General features: G+C 31.9%; 2 protein-coding genes across 3 annotated transcripts; one reads left to right on the top strand and one right to left on the bottom strand.

The window, feature by feature from the left end:
- Positions 1-25: 25 nt before the first annotated feature.
- Positions 26-2,985, bottom strand: LOC136416770 (lys-63-specific deubiquitinase BRCC36-like). Of its 2 annotated transcripts, none has more exons than XM_066402125.1 (4): positions 1,688-1,839; positions 1,028-1,238; positions 575-781; positions 26-518 (listed from the first exon to the last, which is right to left on the bottom strand). In XM_066402125.1, exons 1-4 carry the CDS (start codon positions 1,745-1,747, stop codon positions 268-270), a joined length of 729 nt encoding a protein of 242 aa, XP_066258222.1. In that variant the 5' UTR covers positions 1,748-1,839; the 3' UTR covers positions 26-267. The 2 variants fall into 2 exon arrangements, with proteins under 2 accessions (XP_066258222.1, XP_066258221.1); XM_066402124.1 differs by lacking the exon at positions 1,688-1,839 and adding an exon at positions 2,790-2,985 and having other exon boundaries at positions 30-518.
- Positions 2,986-3,637: 652 nt separating this feature from the next.
- Positions 3,638-5,374, top strand: LOC136416680 (uncharacterized). The gene is made up of 4 exons (XM_066401978.1): positions 3,638-3,916; positions 4,116-4,303; positions 4,756-4,806; positions 4,899-5,374. Exons 1-4 carry the CDS (start codon positions 3,730-3,732, stop codon positions 4,980-4,982), a joined length of 510 nt encoding a protein of 169 aa, XP_066258075.1. The 5' UTR covers positions 3,638-3,729; the 3' UTR covers positions 4,983-5,374.
- Positions 5,375-22,259: the final 16,885 nt, after the last annotated feature.

Below are 22,259 nucleotides of genomic sequence, written 5' to 3' on the forward strand. Positions count from 1 at the left end.
TTTCCACTCCCTACGCTATGACGATAATTTTTAAAAATTGTTGAAAATGTCGAGTTCTACTTTCTGCTTTATGAATAATGAACAACAATCACAATTTCTTAACTTTACACTAATTGAAAATACAATTTATTGTTCATGCGTGGCAATTGCATATTATAAAATTATCCTTTATGAACTCTTATCATAGAGAGGTCTGATAGTTTTTTCATATGCAAACTGCCACATTAAAATACTCACTGTAGTCTAAACATGCAAATAAAGACTTCACTACTTATTCCTTTTCATCAATAACTCTGCTTTTATACTCTCCAATTCCTTAATTCTCAACTTAGTAGCATTGAGCCTCTCAACTAAGTCATCACACATTGGCCTGGACACCTTTGAAACAATGTGGACTAGAGCCAGAGTTTTAAATGCTTCATTATGCAGCCTCGCGATAGGGTCGTTGGTTTCGTTATCTTTAATGCTGTGACACTCTACTTCTTCTTGTATAAGCACTTTCGACAAGTTGGCAATGCCTTAAAAATGAAAAAAAAATTGAAGTTATGAATAAAACAGATATTTGCCGTCTAACCTTCAAGATTGTGCAGTTGGAAGGGAGATTTTTCGATGAACAATGGCACTTCTCGTCTTTCTAGTTTGGAACCTCCTTGGGTCAAAGATTGGAAGCAAGTTAGCTGAACTTGGTTGTTCTTAAGTCTTGGATCACTTTGGTATACTGAAAAGATTAGACCCACGAATAGGGGATCTAACATTTGATAGGTGGCTTGCGTTCCAATGTCTAAAAAGCACATAAAGTCTGACCCAAAATCATGATACATACTTTATTTTAATATAAATTAACTCTAAATTGATAAGTCTAAAACTGAAAAGGATAGATACCTATTAAACCTTGTTCCTCTTGTATGGAGTAAAGGCAACATGTTCAATGACCAGAAAAATGAAAAAATTTGAGGGCCCTTTAATAGATAACTCAAGTATGAACAAACACAACATGACCTACTTATAAATCTACAATCACACATACCCACATGGCTAGGCCACACTGTAATATGGGGATGAGAATGATACCATCCTATAACTCTCATGGGCCTCTTCAAATCTGTGGCAAGTTGCTCTGCATAGACAGAAGCTCCACAGAGCTGTTCAGGGGAAATTTCAACTCGATCAGGTTGTTTGTCACTCCTATGTAGAATCATGCAAGCAGAAATATGGGAAACACATTCCTCTTCATCAATCTAAATGAAAAATCATTCTTTAGACACCTAACAGAGTTTATAAAAGTTTATATGCGAAATGTAATGATTTAAGTATTGTTCTAATAAAAATTAATCTTGAGGACGAATCTGAGAAAATCAGACAAGATAAATTTTAAAAAAACCTTGAATTTCTTCTGATGAATTTTTTTCTGAATTATCCAGTAAACATAATTTATTTAAAACGTTTATGACTAAACCAAAGCAATAGTAGTTCAGGATTATAACCAAGTAAAACAATTTTTTGCATTGAAAATTAATAGTTTCATATTCCTCATGTATGCCTATTAACTTTTTATTACCATCAGATATGGTTAAAAATTGCTTGATTTTAATATGCTCATGACAAGGAATATACACAAATTGCCTTTTTTGTAGGGGTTTCAAGGATAAGGGAAATTTGTGAAATAGTTAAATATGTATGTTCTTACCTCTCCAATGAGCAATCCTATGATTTCTTGGTTCTCGGTTTTGGTGCATGTTGGATACATATATAAACATTTGATGATAGATTTATCCTGTTTAAGTACTTTTTGGGCACCATTTTAGTAATATTTTCAGGCTTCCCAAAATTGGTTTCAGAGTTAAAAACTTAAAAGAGAAATTTATTTTTTTAATTATTGAAAAACTAGCAAATATATAAAACTTTTATTTTGATTTGTTAATAATTTTTGACATATTAATGTTAGTCTGAATCTGACTGAAAACTGAGCATTTGATATTGTTTATTCTTGGCACTTTATATGTATAAGAGCATTCGTGTATCAAATTTAGTTTGAAACACTGATAGATAATTCAGAAATAAAATAACAAAACTTTTTTTTGTAATTTTATTGCTTTGCGTCTCAGGAATTAAAAAAATTGATTACCTATGTTTAGATGCATACACCTAAAAATGTAATTTTCTCACCATTTCTGAAGTTCTGATTATAAAAAATGGCGTACCCTACATGTGAGAAAACTGAAAACTATTCTTAAAATATTGAACAACAGTAATGTGATTTATTGTCTTCTGTGGCAGGCAATAACGTGTTAAGTACTGCCACATTTAGTCTTGGTGGCGTGAAAAAGGAATCACTCTTAATTGCCTAAGTTTTGTTAGACTAAGGTTTTTTTAAATTCAACTGCCATTTTTTATACAAAATTAGTTTTTGTATTGTCCTTGAACATATTAAAATTACTTTTGCAAATTTAGTTGACAAAAATTTTATTTTTTTATATGGGAGACCCCATATATCATTACATTTGTAGAGTTACTAAATTGGTAGGATAAAATCTCCAACAGATGCCCCTATATCCAACTCCACCAGTTTCCGAGTTAATTGAGTAAATACGTGAGAGAAGTAAAAAATTTCTTTAAAATTGCTTTATTTGAGTTAATTGACCAACAATTAATTTTGGTGTCAAAATCAGTTCTCAAACATATTTAATCAAAAGCACTATACAGATATAGAATATACACAAATGGTCGGATTTTTAAGGGCTTTAAGGATAAGGAGAATCTGTAAAAAAGTTAAACATGCAAGTGCTTACCTCTCCAATTAGCAATCCCATTATTTCTTGTTTCTCGGTTGTTAGTGCATGTTGGATACATATTGCATAAACATCTGATGATAGATTAACTCTCTTTAAGTACTTTTCAGGCACCATTTTAGCAATATTTTCAGGATTCCAAAAATCGTTTTCAGAATTAAAAACTTAAAAAAAAAGATATATTTTCTAATTATTGAAAAATTAAAAAGTGTATATAGCTTTTATTTTGATTTGTTAGTTATTTATTTATATTTGACATATTATTGAAGTCAGTTTGATTTCAGTTTGATTTCACAGTCAGATTAACAAGAATCACACAATGTTGAAGGGTTAGATTAATTTAGAAATCTGACAATGTCACTTTCTACGGAAACGTAATTTTCTTACGACTTGTATTTCTTAGATTTCATTAGATTTTAACTTTCAATACAGGTAAAAGATATAAGATATAAAAATAATAAAATAAAAATACATAATACATATCTAAACACAATATTATGCCATAGATCGAATAATATTTTAGTGAAATTGAATTATAAATTATTTAGAGTCATGATAAAGGAATTATCTGCTTTTTAATATTTACTTTCCTGGGGTTTCCATTTTATTAAAAAAATTGTAAATAAAGAACTATCACATTATTATAATTCTAAGTTACAGCACTTAACACAATATCTACATTGTTGTCAACTCTTATTTAGTGGCAATTTCTGGCAATTATTAACTGTCTACCTAAACACTGAATTCATAACCTCAAATTATTCGATATTGTTTTCTTCAGCAATTACCGCTTAATGTGGTAAAACAGTTTTTATATTAGGTCTCATTCACGTTTCTCATAGTTTATGTCTAGGGCGTGCCTCTTTGGTTCAAAACCTGAATTGTCGCCCAAATTAACTTATAATTAAATTCTTAAGACTGTTTTGTTAAGAACATAACAATGGTACATTTAGAAGCGTGCTGGGCCCCTTGCATATGGATTGATAACTTAAAAACTGGGTGCAAAGCTATAAGCTTGTATACAGTAGCTCTGAGTATCGTGTTAATCACTTTTGTGATATTTAACATGACTGGGGGTGATTCCACACAGTTGTATAATCCATTGTTTGAGGCAGATATAAGATACTGTAAGTATTCATTTAAAGTAAATTGAATTTTCATTATTAAACCTAAGTTTTCAATAAATCAATAGTTTGGGTAACTTACATGAGACTACATTTATGTAATTCCATTTACAAAGTGTTCATTCAAAAATACCACATATACATAAATGTGCTAATGTTTTTGAAAATGCTAATTTGACTATAAATATTAACTTTTTTTTAGCAATGCAAGTTGTGGGAGGTTTTATGTTGTTCTATTTTTTCTCCCTTATTGTTTCTGCGATTCTACTTATATATGGACTACACATCATGATCAGAGGTCTCATGTTGCCTTGGATGATACTATTTGGAATAGGCATTTTGTTCCAATTAGTTTTTGGATTATGGCTTCTTGGAGGGTATTACATTTATGTAGGTGACAATCTTTTAGTAATTTTTTAGGGTCCAAATATTTGGTGAAATAGATTTTCTATTCAAAAAATTTAAGTACATACCTACATAACATGGATTCATTATTTTTTCATATAAAATTAAATGATTGTGTTTTTAAAGGGCAACCTTAACACACATGTAAAACTATGACCACATTAATTTATTAAAGAGCAAATAATTTAGTCTTGTTCAAGATTTATTTAGAGACATTTTCCATTTAGTAACATAAAAAAGTACTGGCTTTAAACAAATAAAATTGTGTTGAAGGTTGTCATAATTGGATTATAATAAATCCTCTTAATTTAAGGCAAAAAAGACTGCAATGAAAGAACTCTTAATATTATTATTTGTGTATTATTATAATCCACCCAATTTTGGACATCTTTCATATCTCAAATGGTTTTTGTTAATAAATTGAGTGTTTTTTTCAGATTGAATGTGTTTTATACACTCTGATAATATGGTGCTGGATGTCATATAATGTAAGAAATCAATTTAATATTATTAGTAGTGAAATAATGCAGTTTTGTCACTTTTGAACTAAATGTTACTGTTATTATTTTTCATTTTTCAGATTTATTGCTGGCTTATAGTTAAGTCGCAATACACAATCTTTGAAGAACTTCAATCACCCAATATTGAACTCTTATGGCCTTAGTTAATTATGCACTCTCCTACCTTTTATGTATTCGACTACCTTTCATGTATTATTAAGCTTCAAGCCGTCCAGTTTTGAATTTAGAATTGTAGACTGACTTTTTTACGTTTTTATAGGTTTATTTGTAATTCATTGTGACGTAAAAATGTGAAATTAATTTTCGCAATAATTTATGTATTTGTGCCTTAAAAATGCAGCAGGTACAAATTATCTGCTTTTCAAGTTGTTGAAAAATTATTTGGAATTGATTTAGATCAATTTAGGTCGATTAGAATTATAATTTGAAGATGTGAATTAAAATTGTAACTTGTGTCATTTGCGATAAGTATAAAACATTGTATAATATGCATAATATTTTTACACGGAATGTAATTACATTTCGAACATTGCAATGTTGTTTCTATCCAGTACCTACTATTATAGTTTTGAAAGGAAAACTATATTAATTATAAACCTGTAGACTCATTAAGGACTTCTTTTTGCATGACTAATTTATATGATTTTTAGGCATTTCTAAAATTATGTTTAAAGATCTTGCGCGCTTTTGTAGAAATCAATAAATTTTAATTTTCGAAATAAAATTTTAATAAAGGAATTAGTCCGTGTTTCTCATAGTTCAGGTTAGAAATATTAAGGGAAACACTCTGTATTACTGTTTTGAAAAAGTACAAAGAGAAAGATTTTTTAAAAGTCTCATTTACTGGAAATATTTCCGCAACGTTAGAATCGTCTTGGAGAGAACTTTTTAGAAAATCAAACTACAGCATATTGGCGTGTTTTTCTTAGTTTTAACCTTTTGAAAACATATCATTTCCTTTACATTCCGAAATACCCTCGATATGTATAAAAGATGATTCAGAATTGAAGTGATAAAAAATTGTAGGGTAGGTTCTTTACAGTACGGTGACGTAAGAAAAATGGTTCGTATGGATAGAATAATTGCAGCTAATTTTGTAATCACTGATTTTAGCAAGATGAGTGTGTGAGAAAACCTCTTTATTTTGAGACTATCGGTAGAAATAAAAAAAGTGATACACATTTAAGAAAATGCTTACAAGTAACTCGAGACTCGAAATTTCAAGCAAGTAAAGTACTCAATGATATATTATTTAGTGATATTTTTGAGTTACAGGGCAGGGCATTCAAATTTCAAATTTTTGTATACTTATTTAATAGTTTCTACAGTTTTTGCGATTTTCACTGTAATTTTAAAACATACTTATTATAGCACCCTATACATATGCCTTTACATGTGACGTTTTGAAGTCATGAAGATCATTTTCTGGTTGCTAACACTAACAAACCGAGAAGTAATTTATTTACCTTTCAGTCGAATGGTAGGTAAAACGTAGGGTTAATCACAAACTTTTAAAGTTTATAGGCTATTGCTCCCAGGGGAATTTTTAGTGGATCAAGAAGAGGAAATCTTCAATCAAATACTAGAAGATTTAGAAACAAGCATGAGACGACGTACATACAGGGTGATTCACGTAACTGTTTCGTTAGAAACTTTTGAACTTGAAACAAATCTAAATTTTTCATATTTGGGGGTTAAACTAATATAGATACACTCTACTTTTTAAAAATATTTTGAAGGTCATATCACTTCTGGTTATACCGGAAGTCGAGGTCAGCTTCCTTATTTCAAATGGAACACCCAGTATATTTTTGCATTTTTGGAATCTAGGGATTAAGCTGATTAAATTTTTATTAGGTACTCCCATACCTAAACCTAACCGTTTTAAAGATATTTTGGTTTAAAAGAAAAATCTTTTTAAAACACCATTTCTATAAAATTTAAAATTCTCAGTTATTATTGAAACTGGCTTTACGAAAATTTGCTGACATGTTAACTAGATATGGTAGATTAGGTTAATGTGAAAAGTTTTTATAAATATAATACAGGGTATCCAAAAAACCACGTCATATTTAAAGAACTTTTTTGAAAAGAACTCATTTGTAAAATGCAGTTAATGTAATTATCAATTTAATAAGTTCGCATTTTACAGGAAGCAGCCACGTTCTTTTCAAAGCTGACTAAAATACTTACAATTCTTATTGTACAATATTAAAAAATTGCAAATTAGAGCAAAAGCGTTAATTTTGGGTATATGGACGCTTAATAGTAATCGATTCAGCATTAAATTTAGATTCTAGACATATAAAAATATATGGGGTGTTCCATTTGAAATAAGCGACTTTTTTGCCGTCAAAGTTCTTTAAATATGACATGTTTTTTTGGATACCCTGTAGGATATTTATAAAAACTTTTCACATTAACCTAATCTACCATATCTAGTTAACATGTCAGCAAATTTTCGTAAAGCCAGTTTCAATAATAACTGAGAATTTTAAATTTTATAGAAATGGTGTTTTAAAAAGATTTTTCTTTTAAACCAAAATATCTTTAAAACAGTTAGGTTTAGGTATAGGAGTACCTAATAAAAATTTAATCAGCTTAATTCCTAGATTCCAAAAATGCAAACATATACTGGTTATTCCATTTGAAATAAGGAAGCTGACCTCGACTTCCGGTATAACCGGAAGTGATATGACCTTCAAAATATTTTTAAAAAGTAGAGTGTATCTATATTAGTTTAACCCCCAAATATGAAAAATTTAGATTTGTTACAAGTACAAAAGTTTCTAATGAAACAGTTACGTGAATCACCCGGTATATATATGTATGTGAAGCGACGGGGCTCAGGGAATCATCAATTTTTAGACTTTTAAGCGAAGAAAAGCTATTTTCATAGCATTTTAAATCTATTCAAAATTTGTTTTCACCAGGTTTTCAACTCAGAATTGATTTATGCAGTTTGTTACTCCAAAAGCAAAATCATGACCCTTCGTTCTTTAATAAAATATTGCCGACGAGACAACATTTACAAGGAGAGGTCTATTTAATTGGAGAAACATCCCTTCTAACAACCCAGAAAATCCTTATTTAATGAGAGAACATCACTTTCAACATGAATTTTCCATTAACATGTGGTGTGAGGTTTTGGGACCAGTTTGGATGAATATGTACGGTCAATTTGGATCATCCGGCATAGATATAATATTTACTTTAACAATTATTTTATATCTAAAACAACTACAATCATCCTACAGTATCACTAACTTTAAGTTTAAATATTTGATGATTATCCATACGTAAACGAATCTTAACATGACCTTATTCAATTTCCACACTCGCAGAGCCTGAACATCCGGGCCTTTAAGCGGCATTTCTCCCATCTCTCCCTCGCCTTTGATGTATCACATTTAATATAAATGAAAAAAGGTAAAAAATGAAACAAAGAGGAAAATCCATTTGGAATATCAGAGTATCCAATCTCTTTTAATCTGTATCAAGTAATTCTCTGAGGTCCACTTTCAGAAAAATGAAGGCATTCCGAAATAAATGAAATGTTTTCCTTCGGGAGACCTGTTTACATTATTTAGTGGGACGTTCACGGGAACTGAGAATGGTTATTTGCGTTCCGGTTGAAAACAATACAGATGATATACCATTAAATTGTGTGCTTTAATAGCCGAAAATTTCGTAGTAATAAGTACTTGGTGTACAGATTAACATATCACGCCATTCACCCCATAGAATTGAACTAACCTTCTGAATTTATATTATGTTGCAGAAATTTCTCTTGTAGAGATTTTTGAAGTTGATCTATCCCTCTCTCCATTAAGGGACAGTTTTTGGTTTTATTTTTTCTCCATGTCATCCGGGGCGTCCAGAAAAGATATGTTATCCGAAAAAACTGTTATTAATTCTCAGTCAGATGTTTCACAGAGTATTACAAGATTGTCTTTAATGATCTCCCGTTTGTAATCACACACATCTCCACAAATTGTTGAAGTATATTTACGAGGAAGACGTTAAAAAGGAGTTTAATGATATGAAGAGGAAACGAGTGCATGTGGATATAAAGATGTCAAACATGGAAATCTCGTGAACGGTAATAGATGCAAATTTTATTAAATAGGAAAAAAGTTGTGCATTCAAGCGAGTAGTTTCGTGATGTAAACAGATTTACATTTTTTTTTCAATTATTTCAAAAAAATCGAAATACTCAAATTTCTTTTTTATTTTTTCCTGAATTGTGGTAAAAGATGAATAAAAACTAAAACTCCTCATCAATTACAATTTTTTATAAGCTTCAACATAACAACTTTGGTTTCATTCTATGATGTTTCGTTTGTTAAGAATGATCATCCACTTTTTTTTTAAATGCAGCCTTAGTAAGATTTTTATCAATTTTATTACAAATTCATTGAAGTGCCACAGTTAATAACGTACCCAATATTTTGATTTTTCATTATCTTTTTATTATTTTAAGTGCCTGCCTAATTTATTTATGCTTAGTTAACATTGCAAGAGGAAAGAGGAAAAGTATTTATTTTTTTAACTAATGATACAATATCCAAATTGCTAAAATTGTTTAAGCAATTATCTATTATTTTTTAAGCTTAAATAATTTTTCTTGACTGCTGTAGCTAAAACTTTAAGTAATGTATATCGTACGACACTTTAAAAAACTCTAAGAAAACTCCTTTCGAAGTTCTTCCGGTTTAAATGTATGTCGATAAATAGGATTTTGGATGGATCCCTAAAGAAACAAATCTAATAGGGTCATGTCCGGAGAATGAGCTGGCCAACGATGTTCCAAATAGGTGTCTAGCTATCTTCTAGATAATCTGTGTCATAAATGTTTTTGCATAACTCTTAGATCATGTGCTGATGGTCTATCTAAGGCAATTCCTCAAAATGATTTTAAAAGAAAAGATCAATTATTCCAGTGCTAAACATTTTAACTGATAGGTTAGATCCAAAGCGAAGTTGGTATATATTTCTTCTACTGAAAATCCCATTGTTTATCATGTGACTTTCATGTGACTAAATAATGTATACAGAATATTTTGATCATCTGCATAGTTCCCGTATATATTGTTAACAAAATGTTCTTCGTCTTTCGTCATCACCGAGTTGGTCGGAATCCCTGACAAATTGTAACTTTAAAGGGATGGTACCTTTTTTTGCACAAAACAGGCCCAATTGTTTATTTTGGGATACCTGAGATATTTTCAATTTGGCGGAGCAGTATTTCGAGATTTTCAATAACAGCTAACATTACATGCTCTTTTTGTTCTTTGTTACAACGTTTATTGTGGCTTGTTATCGGCTTTTTATATGATCGAATTCCTTAAGATTTCTTAGGAGTGGGTCAAAAGCTTTTCGGTTTGACTGTATTCTTTGGGGGTAAACACCTTCATCTATGCATTCCGCTTCAACTGCGTTAGTATGATATTTGTAACAGTAGTAACAACATAGTTTGACAATGTAACATTTTGCCATATATTTTTTTCCAGATAAAAAAGTTTATAGCGATTTATAATACCAGAAGATATAAAATAAACAATCGAAACCTTAAAATTAAGACATTGCGATATATCAAAGATTTGTGATAAAAAATGGTTTTAAAATCTATAAAAAAACTTACCAGGGTCACATTGAGAAAAAAAGAAATTAATGATTATTTTTGATAAATGAAATGAATAGGATGAAACGAATGTTGCTATGTAATAATAATAAAAAGCTGCAATGGAAAAGTGGTTTTCGTTTTCGTCCATCTTTTACAGTAACTTGAAAAAATAATAAAAAAGAAATTTAAAAATACCATTTTTTTCAAGTAATTGAAAAACCAAAATCAAAAATTGTAGGTCTATTTACACTATGAAACCACTTCTTTGAGTACGCAATTTTTCTCCCATTAAACCATGTCCGTAGCCATTATCTTTTACGACTTCCCCATGCTTGATGTCGTTACCTTGGACTCAGTATATATACAGGTTAAAATCTAAGAAGGCCGATATTTCAAAAAGGATGAGGCTTCGTATAAAGATAAATAGGGTTTTATACATTCAAAATGATCCTATCTATCTCCCATTAAAAATTTTTTATCGCTCTACCAAACTCTCTGTATATATGTATTGTGCACACTATAAAATCTATACAATCAAAATTTAAAATTTATTTAGATATCTCAACAAAATACCCTAAACAGTTCGTAAAAGAATAGGAACAAAAATAAAATAAACAAAGGTCCTTTTGTGGCATAAGTTAGAGCGAAAGGGCCAATGTTCGTGATGGTTATGTGAGCGTTTTGCATTTGAATGGGCTTTGCTGCTTTATTTAAAACACAACGTAACTGAGTAAACTGAGCAACTGTCTTGAGAATAGGAACTTCTACAAGTCTTACCACTCGTCAACACTAGAGGAGAATATTATTTCCACCAAGGTAAGATATCTCTTTGCAGATTCTTTTCTAAGATCATTAAGGATTTTGGAGATTTGAAATTTGTATTATAACGCACACGTTCAGTACTTAAAAAAATAAATTTAGAGAATCAAGATTCGGTACTATTTCAATTTTCTTTACAGAACCACGACCGGAGGTGGAAACTTGTCGTCTATAAATGACACTGGTAGCAGAGTACACTTTAGGTCATGGTGGTAACCGTGCTTCTTGTCCAGCTCGGACCCATTATTCTGCAGGAATCTACATACTGGCCAGACAATGGTTCTTGATTTATGTGGAACATTTTAATTCATGACATAATGTCCGCTTGATTTGCGACATCGCGGTCGGAAACATTATCGAAAGAAGCGACATAAATTAGATCGAATCGATATATAAAACTGGCCTGAACACTGCTGCTCTGCAGTAACCAGTTTTTGAAGAAATTAAGCAATTTTCAGCACTATACAATTTGATTCTCTATTTGCTAGTATAAGCGGTTCAGAAATTAGAGCTTCCCTGTTATCATCAGTTTATATTGCACCCAAACCTATTAGCCATGGCAATCAATTAGAATTAGGTAAGTATTCGCTCGAGTAGATCGATCAACATAATATCAATTTCAACCAATATTTATCGAAATTAGTAACTTCGTAATAAGTTCCCTAGGCAATCCGCAAGCGATATCCATCCTTTGTATTTCAGTGTTTGGCTTCCATTTATCAATAAGTAGGAAATGTTTTCGGACAAACATAGCAATAAATTAAACCGTTGCGTTAACAATTATTGTATTACAACAATGTACCGATGTTGGAAAAGGATTATTTGCAGGAAATAACAAACACGACTTTAGCTACAGTCTGATTAAAAGCAGTATCTTTTGCCTCTATAGCAAACTTGACTAATAACCCTTCGTCCTTCGTGGCTACTTCATGTGAATATTTCATGTATAAACAGAGTTTCAGCGAATGCAAATCGTAGATGTAACAACTAATCGTCAACTTCCCTTCGTTTGTGTCCGAAACGTCTAATTTTGCGAGACCAGTTTATGTTTCCGCAACACGCGATAGCTGCATAGTTTATTTACATTGATTACTGATCCTTTCTTTTCTTCCAGCGAATTCTCACTTTAAGTCGGTTTAAATATGATTTGAGAAGGTCTAGAATTCAAGAATTCCGATCATATTTCTTAGGAGAATTCATTTTTATGTTGGGCATCGTTTTGCTGAAATGCTGGGAAACTTATTTTCTTTCTTCGTAAGGAGTTTTTAGCTTTAAATATGTTTTGAGAAAGGCTGTAAATTCTAGGATATTGAAAATTTTTCTTAATAAAATCACTTCTGATTTTCAGGATTACTCTGCATAAAGATTCCGAAAACTTCAGGAAATTCATTGAAAGACGCATATTTTCCAAGAAGTTGTTGCTAGTTTAAATCGATGTAGATAATGATGCAAGAAGGCAGAAAATTCAAGATAAAATATTTCTTTAAAAAAATTAATTCTGACCTTGAGGATTGTTGTAGAAACCATTGAAATTTCCGTAATTTCAAGACTATCGTTTGAGAATTTTTTTTTGTCCACATCGAGAGAAACATGTAAGTCTCAATTTAAAAATTCAAGAATTCTGAGCCCTTAGGAAAATCCTTTCTCATTATGACAGTTTTTTCCGATTCTCAAAAATTTCTAGAACGAGAATATGGTCCTGGCAAGAATAGAATGAAGTAATTATCGAATTAATTTAGCCTAATCATCTAGGGAATGTAATACTATTATGCGTAAAGCCTGATATTGAAACTATCGCTCTTCTTTACCAGAAAAACTTTTTTCCGTGCTGTAAAAGAAAGATAAGAGTTGGCCATATCGTACATGAAACTGTGTGATATGGTTATTTTCTTAACTTTCTCGCTTGCTTTCTGTCCTCGCCTGTATCACGAGCGTAATGTTTCAAGCTCGTGCGTTATGATAGTGTGTTCGCTTGCTATAGTGTCTGTTTTTGGAGCTAACTTAAGAATGCCTATAAACTCTAATTTTCAAATAAATCTCCTATATTATGTCAGTATATACATCAAACCAACTGGATTTGGGTTAAATTAATTATAACGAACTCATGAACTCATTTATGAAATTTGGATGAAATTCCATGGATAGATTTTTAAGGATTTAAAAAGAAATATGTATACAATTTGGCAACGATGTTAAATATGTCAACAGTGGCAATACGCATAAAAATAAAACACTTTTTCGGAAACATTGATCTGGATCAGACTGATTAAGTTTTAACCAATCGAATTAGTTGTTTGGTCCAGATCATTCGTTTTCAAAAAAGCCTTATACATCTACTTTTCCAAGAGAAAGAGACAAATGACAAACAGACTTGGTACTTCGTGTATATATATATGGATGTTTAATGTTGCCAATTCACTATTTTTACAATATTTCCGAGGATAAATTTGCTCCTCCATGCTCTTTGCATGCAGAGACATTGCGAGCTTGGGCATAATGTTTCTCTCAAGCGGAAACTAATTTGATTGGTCGAGACTTGCTGATGTAAGAATTACAATCTGCTAACAATGATTGGCATGTCAACAGTATGAATAATATTAAAGCGATTCACGATTACATAAATTGGTATGCCATTTAGATGGTAATGTTTTGTTTATCATATGTAAAAATGAAAATAACGTTTTTGACAGACAGACATCTACCTTTTTGACAGATTTCAGTTTAGACAAATGAAAAGCTTGTCAATATTGTCAACGCTATTATAATAAGGACAAATCTCTGCTTGTTTCTTTTTTCTTTTTTTTTTCATACAGACGCCTTTTGCGGTTAAATAACCTTCCCACGCCTAATTTAAATTATCAGATACTTGCAAAAGTCTTTTCTCCTTTTACCCAAAAATTTTTTTCTGGAAACTTTTACGTCTCGTGGGACCCGAATGAATCAAGCGAATAAATAATACGAATGATCTTTTAAAAGTTTTTTCAGTCATATCTTTAATGTAAGCCCGTAATGGAGGGCATATTTCACCCTACAACGTCTCATTTAATGTGGACGAAATTTTACTTTACGTCGGGAGTTGAGCGTCTCACTCCTGGAATTAAGAGACTTAACTCAATTTAGGGAAACTGTAGAACATGTTCTGATTCAGATTAAAAAAAAGATATTCAATTCATTCAGGAGCTTTCTCTCTATCACAGAAGCAAAAATTGAAGTAATAATAAGGATTTTTGAGTGTTTATTGAGCACTCGTTCTGGAAAGTTTCGAGAAAAGTTCTTTATCGAGGCAAGGGTTCTTAACATTGGAGCGAGCAGCCAGAGTAATAAGGAAGGAAGAATCATGTGGACTTTTTCTTGAGCAATTTGTTTGAAAGTTGCAAGTAAACATTAGAAGCAAAGAGGAAAATAAGTTTGCTCAAAGCTGTAACTTAAGAATAAAAAAGTAGTCGTTTTGTGCAAGATCCATGTGTTTGCTTTAGAATTTTTTGAAACGGTCTCCTTTGAAGTTTTAAAATATGGCCGCCATAGTTCGGGAGTTGATTATGTAAATGGAACCGAATTTACCATACATAGGTACATGTCAGATGTACTCATATGTACATTTGTATGTACGTATAATGCATGAAAACTGCCTATTGGATTAGAGAATAATCGCGGATAAAAAAATATCTCTCGAAATACTTCAGGAAGGCCATTAAATTGTGTAATGTAAATTAATTCAGTTATTTAAATGTGTAAATAGCCGGAAAATTTGTGAAATAGGTAGTTAAAAAAATCTGCCGCAAAACATCGCTTTTTGATATACTTGAATTATTGCAAGTCGTAAAAGTTTTTTTATTAATAAAATGCCATAATAAATGTCAGGAAACAGTATTATATACATGTAAAAGCAACGATAAGAGTCAATAATAACTAAGTAGTTATGCTATTTTTAACAGTAAATTTCCATGCAAATAGGAGTTTAGAGGAGATAGAAGAGCAGCAATCATTTTTCTTTATCAGAAAAGATGGCAACAGGCGAAAATAATAATTATTCCAATAATTATAGAATTGAGAAATGTGATGTACAAAACAAATACAACAATAAACAATTCAGCTGTCTATTGAGAACAGCTACCCAGAGATTTCTAGTCAAATATGAAGATAAATTGGTGATAAAATGCGGGACTTCGCTTTGCTCGTCCCGTAAAATTTCACTCGTTACTCAAAAATATCCATTTCTTATCTAGTTACATGAATACCTATTTTATATCAGATACTTCATTTTAGTTTACTGGTGTCATATGTAATGTATTAATCTCGACAATAGTTTAAGTTGCCAATGGACAAGGTGCATTTTAGTCTATTTATTGGCGAAACAGTGAAAATTAATACAAAACACTTTTTTAATAAGTAGTATAAGAAACATAATTAAAGACGATTTGAATATTCCTGAATCTGCTTTAAAAATCGTAGTGAATTCCATTCGAAACCTCGTAAGTTTTTTAGTTTCAAATCTTAGTATCTGCCAAGAACAACTTCGATTAATTTACTTTTAAAATTTAAATGGAGGATTAAAATTTTATAAATTTTTTAGATCAGTGGTATAATACCAGGTGGGAACCAACATAACCATTCTGGACGAGTTGGAGGTCAAAGATGTTCAGGAGGTAAAGGAGAACTGCTAGGAGTACTGGGACTGGATAGACAGTTGGAACAAGGTGAGTGGCAATTATGTCAGTATAGTTCCCAAGGGCAATCATTACAAAGTACTGAAGAAGGAGAAAGAGAGCACTCTGGACAAAATTAAGGCGGCCACTGTGATCAGTCTAAGTATAGAAGTATGTCAGCGCAATCTAGACAAGGAAAGTCTTGTTGAAGTCAAGGTGGACAATCTGAGCAAGGAGGCGAGCAAGGGAAATCTAATCAAAGTCAAGGTGGACAATCTGCGCAAAGTGGTTCAAAAGTGCAATCAGGGCAAGACAATCTGGTTAAAGTCTAGCAGGACAAGCAAACCACGATGCTCAGTAGGCGAATCCAATAGTTTATGCGCTCACAATTCAATCTAATCAAGTGTGTTAAAGCTTGTTGGTAATTATTGTAGTAAAAAATAAATAGTTAGACTGAAAACTATGAAAATTAATTTTTATATAAACTTTAAAAATTTTGGAGCTATAAAATTTAGAACTTAACCGAATCTCTTTTAATCTTCTAATAAACGTTTTTATTGAAATCTTTCTTGCTTTCATATGCATCGCAATTATATATGTTGACATGAACCAATATATCGAAATGAACCAATACATTATCATATTATCGTTATACATGTAGAAATAGATGTACAATCTTACAATTATTATTATATTTAGTGTGATTTTCCTACATCCATCTTTTACAAAGATATTGCTCTAAAATAATCAATTATTTATAGTTTTTGACATATAAAAAAATTTGCAGTTATGAAAATGTATGTTAGCAGAAGTACCTTGCGTGTGATCATTGTTCAATGCGTAAACATGTAGTTCTGGCAAATAAGAATAAAAATAAAACGACGCTAAGTACATTCAATGCTGCACGAAAAGTGGTTCTTGCTATTTAGCAAACTGATTATCTCGAAAATTATTTAGAAAGTAAGTCTAGAATAACAAGGTACTAATGTATCTCTTTCTCTCTTAAAACTGGTTAAGCTTGGTAGTTTATTTTTACCATCAGTTAATATTTTTATTGAAGCGTTTTGATATAAATAAGTACACAGCCTCAACTTAATTAATTATGATCGTCTACCTGGTCGTTTCGCTCACTATTCGGTGGTTCGCAAGGGTCAGGTGAAGCACAATATTATCAAAGTTAAAGAAGGAGGGGGTAGTCAAACTGGGCAGGTTAGTTCACAAAGGCAATCAGAACAAAGGCAATCTGCACATGAAGCAAGCAAGGGCAATTAAGCAGGGCGAATTTGGTCGAATTCGAGGGGGACAAGGAATACACAATGGATTGCAAGGGCACTAGGCCAACGACATCAGGTGAAAGGTAGGGTAGCCAAAGCAGTTAATTTGCAGGCTCAATCAGTAAATGGACGGTCAAAATCAAAATGGACAATCAAGACAATATCAATTTGGAAACGGTGACTAACAAGTAAAAGGAAAATCTGGTCATGGTGGAAAATCAGCTGAAAAATGAAATCTGTTAAACCAGCAAAGGAATGAAAGCATTTTGGACACCTGAAAAGGATCAACCCGGTTATGGTTATAAGCACGACAATGATGAATTTGGAGGTGACTCAGAAGGATATTCATGCCAAGATGAATCAGAAGTAGGATACATCGATGAAGACAATGGTGGAAAATGTAATGAATTCGGTGTTGAAGGTAAAGGAAAGTGAGGAAGTCATTCTAGATACGGAGGAGTTCTTCCGGGAAAAATGGTAATGACAATAGTGACCCTGATGATCTGTAAGTAGATACCGGATCCGAACCTATTCTTTGGCACTCACAATTGCTGCAACCTGCAGGTCAAGATGAATAAAGTTCATCAGACCATCCTATTTAAGGGCATTCATTGGGAGAAGACTAAAATAGCGATTTGGATAAATTTTTAGAATCCTTAGATCTCAGGGATAGTTGAAACGGTAGAAGTAGGTTTAGGAAACTAGAGGGGGTCCATCGAGCAAAGCAGGCTTACAGATTCAAGAGGTATCTGGAGAGGTAGTTAACCATATCGGTATAGTAATAATAATAGTATGATGTATTTTTAATTAGCAGCAAAAAAGCAGTATTATGTAACTGTTAATTATTCAATAATTTACGGCTAATTGCTGAATAACCAAATATTTAGGTACAGCTAATATAGGAGGAGATCCAGTCTAGATATGGTAGGTATCTATGTGGAAAGATAGTGACTCCGATAACCTGAACTAACAGAGAGTCAATAGTGCCATTTAGATCCATGATGAACATTATGGCGTGATATCAACGGTAAGCGCCAGTAAAAGCAGATTTCATGCCGACGGCAGTTACTTTCGCTTTTATGGTCTGTATCGAATGAAATAATTGTTACATGTAGCAATCATTGTCCTTCTGTGTTTCTGTCACAACGGATAAAATTTGCTCAGTGTGAATAATAGTGAAATGAGCAGTATGCGGTAGGTACTTGCATACGAAGAATGCCGATATTTAAAATATTTTATAATAAAAGCAGGAGAATAGAGGCTTACAGAAAATCAATAGACTCGAGGCAATACTCATTTCGATGCTAAATTTGTCATTGAAGCTCGAAATTGAATGGGAATTTATGATTGGAATGAATATTGGCTTCCGTTCTATCAAAAAAGAATAAGCCTCACAAGATACATTGTAGCAGATTTGGATTTATCCGGTGCTACACAAATCTTCCTAAAATAAGCTCATTATGGGAGAAATTCTTTTATGGTCTATATAATAGTATAATATAATAAAAATAATTAAGTGGCGAATATTCACGTATGGTCAATACCAGTTTTGGCGCGAATATTCGTATGGCAGGCAACGGTCAGTAAAAGCTAATTAAAAATATCAAATCGGAATCCAGGTCACTTTTTTCGCTTTGTGATTTCAGATCAAAACATATCATGATTTAAGGATCACATTATTTTTTATACTTATTTAACGAACGAGTCTGTTAATGACGGCGATTCAGAATCGAGACAGTTTAACGTGTGAGCGTAGCACACGTGTTAATAAAGTTTTAATCGATTAAGGTATTAGTCACTCATTAATATACGGGTTAGTTACAATAGTTCAGAGGTAGCAGTAAACAAGATCGTGATTGTGATTGAAAGATATTATTGACGATATATACGACCGCTATGTTATGGAATTGCTTTCCTAGGAAACCGTAGCTTTAATGAATTTGCACCTCAGTCCGATATTAAAAATCCCTATGTGAAAAGTTGAAGTCTTCAGACACGATACCAATTACTAGTCAAGCATTGATGTTGTGATCGGTCCGAAGCAAATAGTTATCGCTGTATTCCGCATCAAATGAATCACAATCACGAACTTAAAGTTATGCATTACTTGAAGTCATTAATGAATGATTTTGTATTCGTTAAAATAACTTGTTAATACTCAGTCGACGGAAAATCATATTAATATGTATTAAAAATCAAGTGGTTGTTGAACCATGACGAGTCGAAAAAGTGGCTCAGGTTTTATTGGATTTTTAAAACTTACTGTTGGTTCGGGTTGGTAACATATAGGAATTTCAACAGAGAACACTCATAATACTTCAGTTCCATATTTTTAACCATCTGGAACTGGGATTTCATTCGGAAAACTACGATTAAGTTGCATTTTCACGAAAATGCGACTTAATCGTGAAAATGCAAAACGTCACCGATGACAATAATGGCTGACTAAACAGTAGAATTCAGATTCTGCGCCGACAGTCGCTAAGCGCGTTCACGGACTCTTAGAAGAATTTGTGGTGATTTTTGAAAGAGTTTGTGCTCCTTTGGGAATTTAATTATTGTTTTAAGGCAATTTCTTGTCATTTAATAGAAAAGTATTAAATTGTGTTTTGAAGAGAAAACGCGAGGGTTTCTCATGGTAATGGGTCAAATGCCAGAACTCATTTACCTTTGGCAAGACCACTTGGCCATATATTGAACACCAAAATTGGAACTTCATCATCAAGCACGTATGTATATTAAAAATCAGATCAGTTTTTCTTTCCCTTTTTTTTCGAAATACCTTTGAAATGTGTTACGACCAAATCGAAAGCGTACTCACGAAAATTGATGTAAGTAAATCCTGAGCTAACCTAAATGTTTTAGTGAAATTTACTTGGTTTAATATTTCATTAAGGAACCTTATTGGAGAGCCTTGAAAAATATCGGAAGCTTTAAGGGAATATTTCTGTTCGATTTGTGAAGGTATTTTCTTAATTACTGAGGGCTTAAGGCACGTATACGGCTGTAATAACTAATTAATTCTGAAATGATTCCTTTAATTGGAGAATTCACTGGAATTATATTTCTCAATGAACTCTGAAAGTCCTCGAAGATTGGACTTTTGAGTTTATTTGCATGCATTTTAATACTATTTTTATAGTTCAACCCATAGTAGATTTGCTGGTATAGTTTTGTTCGAAATTTTGAAGCTGCAGGGGGATTTTTTTGACATTGAAGAGAATGCAACAGCATTCTGCTCCGTCCGAACAATCTTCATTGATAACTTATGAATTAAGCTCAACACTTGCCCCTCTAATGAATGGGGATAATCAAAAACTTTTTAAAATATGAGATGCTTTTATTACCCACTAAAAGAACTAACAATGCACTTAAATTGTCATTTTCTTTATTCCATTAAACTGAATGTGCATTAAACTATAAACGTAAAATCAAGAATGTGGAAAGCCAAAACCGTGTACTTAAATCGTTAACCCAATTGATATTTTTATTGCTAATCGGCCGTAAAATCCAGAGAGTGTTAAGGATTGGCTATCATTTTTTACGATCTTTTTAATAGGTATCATTTTAAAACGTATAGGTACAGATTTGAAAATATTTTTTATCTACATTATTGTACGGGAAATTTTCTCTAATAATGCTTATTAAGGATTTTTTCTTGTTCTCTAGAGTGTAACCCCTTTTAATATTAACGCATATTAATACTAAATTGTGACATCATAGCACCAGACCGAAGTCCGCCATGGTTTTGTTACTCGTTTTAGCTTGAAAAATTCGCTCTGCTTTATAATTACAATTTTAACTTTGTTGTCCAACTAATAAAGTAATAAAGATAACTGTAGGTGTAGGTCGATTACTCTCTTTCTCATGAATATTCAAAATTTAGCATTGGCATTCATATGGCTAAAATTTCCGAAAATTTAGAAAATACGTTTACTCGCATCTGAAATTCTTTCGGCATGTGGAAAACTGCCCTGGATGTGAATCCTGGATAGATTTTCTTATATCCACCCTATACTTATATGGTATACGCCCTTTAATAAAAACGTAACTCTTCGTTTAAGCTTACTACTCCAGATGGTACCGTGCGTGCTTCGTCTTTGTTTCCTACATTTATTTAAAAAAACAGGAAAGATGTTCTGAACCAGACTCTTTAAAGAAATGTTAAATAGTGAGAACAGGTAGTTTACATGACATTGCAGGTAAATTCTCATCAGTGCAGAATAATTGAAATTTGATTGTGATAACTGGCCTATTTAGAACGTATTTTAATCTCCAATAATCATACACTTCGGTTCCAAATTTCGTCAGTAAATTTTGGTCATTCATGCGAAACCTATGAAACACCATCTATAAAAAAGGATAAATTAATTGTATGAACACATGCGTATAAATTCTGAAAATGTCACAAATATTCAAATTATAATCTGTCATGGATTACAATGAGCCGGAATTGATTATGCTAATTTTCAACTCCGTAAATTTGTATAGATATCGTTGAGATCTGTGATTTTATGTCTTTTGGTATATTTTTTAAACCTCTGTTCTCCACAGTCTCGAGAAATCGCGGAAATTGGCGAAGACTGTTAAGAACTTTGTTTTGCCTTGGGTCACACCACAATTTTGATCATTCAATCGGAGTTCAATCGTTTCCACGGAATTGGAAAATTACCATAGACATGTTCTAATACTTAATAGATAAGAGCGTCTTGTTTCAAACTTTTGTTCAATTTCCATTCCATGTTCTGTTTCAATTTTTTCCATATCTGAGAAGTAAAGACAGACTCGTAGTTCCAAAAAGGGAAAGACCTTCTCCAATTGTCGGATAAAGACCCAATTTGTCAGAATAGCAAACCTCAATGATTCCAAGTTATACCATCAAGAACGTTGAAGTTTCCAACTCTGGCAATGTGGAAAACTTTCTTCAAAGCACCATTTTTAGGATTTTTAGTTAAAACATGTCCCTCAAATTTTAATCCCACTGAAGTTCAAACCATTGTTCTTCATGATTTGAAATTTTTCTATCATTTTTTACTCTAATCTTTGCTGTAATTA

The sequence above is a fragment of the Euwallacea similis genome, chromosome 24, assembly GCF_039881205.1.
Source record: "Euwallacea similis isolate ESF13 chromosome 24, ESF131.1, whole genome shotgun sequence".
In the NCBI taxonomy this organism is placed as follows: domain Eukaryota; kingdom Metazoa; phylum Arthropoda; class Insecta; order Coleoptera; family Curculionidae; genus Euwallacea; species Euwallacea similis.

Bases quoted from the DNA above. Each gene is read 5' to 3' on its own strand.
- LOC136416770 (XM_066402124.1), bottom strand. From the start codon at position 2,906: ATGGTGCCTGAAAAGTACTTAAAGAGAGTTAATCTATCATCAGATGTT. The intron at 1,239-2,789 runs GTAAGCACTTGC...TTTTTCATTTAG, and splicing joins TGGGATTGCTAATTGGAGAG to ATTGATGAAGAGGAATGTGT. The intron at 519-574 runs GTTAGACGGCAA...TTCATTTTTAAG, and splicing joins CCAACTGCACAATCTTGAAG to GCATTGCCAACTTGTCGAAA.
- LOC136416680 (XM_066401978.1), top strand. From the start codon at position 3,730: ATGGTACATTTAGAAGCGTGCTGGGCCCCTTGCATATGGATTGATAAC. The intron at 3,917-4,115 runs GTAAGTATTCAT...ACTTTTTTTTAG, and splicing joins TGAGGCAGATATAAGATACT to CAATGCAAGTTGTGGGAGGT. The intron at 4,304-4,755 runs GTAGGTGACAAT...TGTTTTTTTCAG, and splicing joins TTGGAGGGTATTACATTTAT to ATTGAATGTGTTTTATACAC.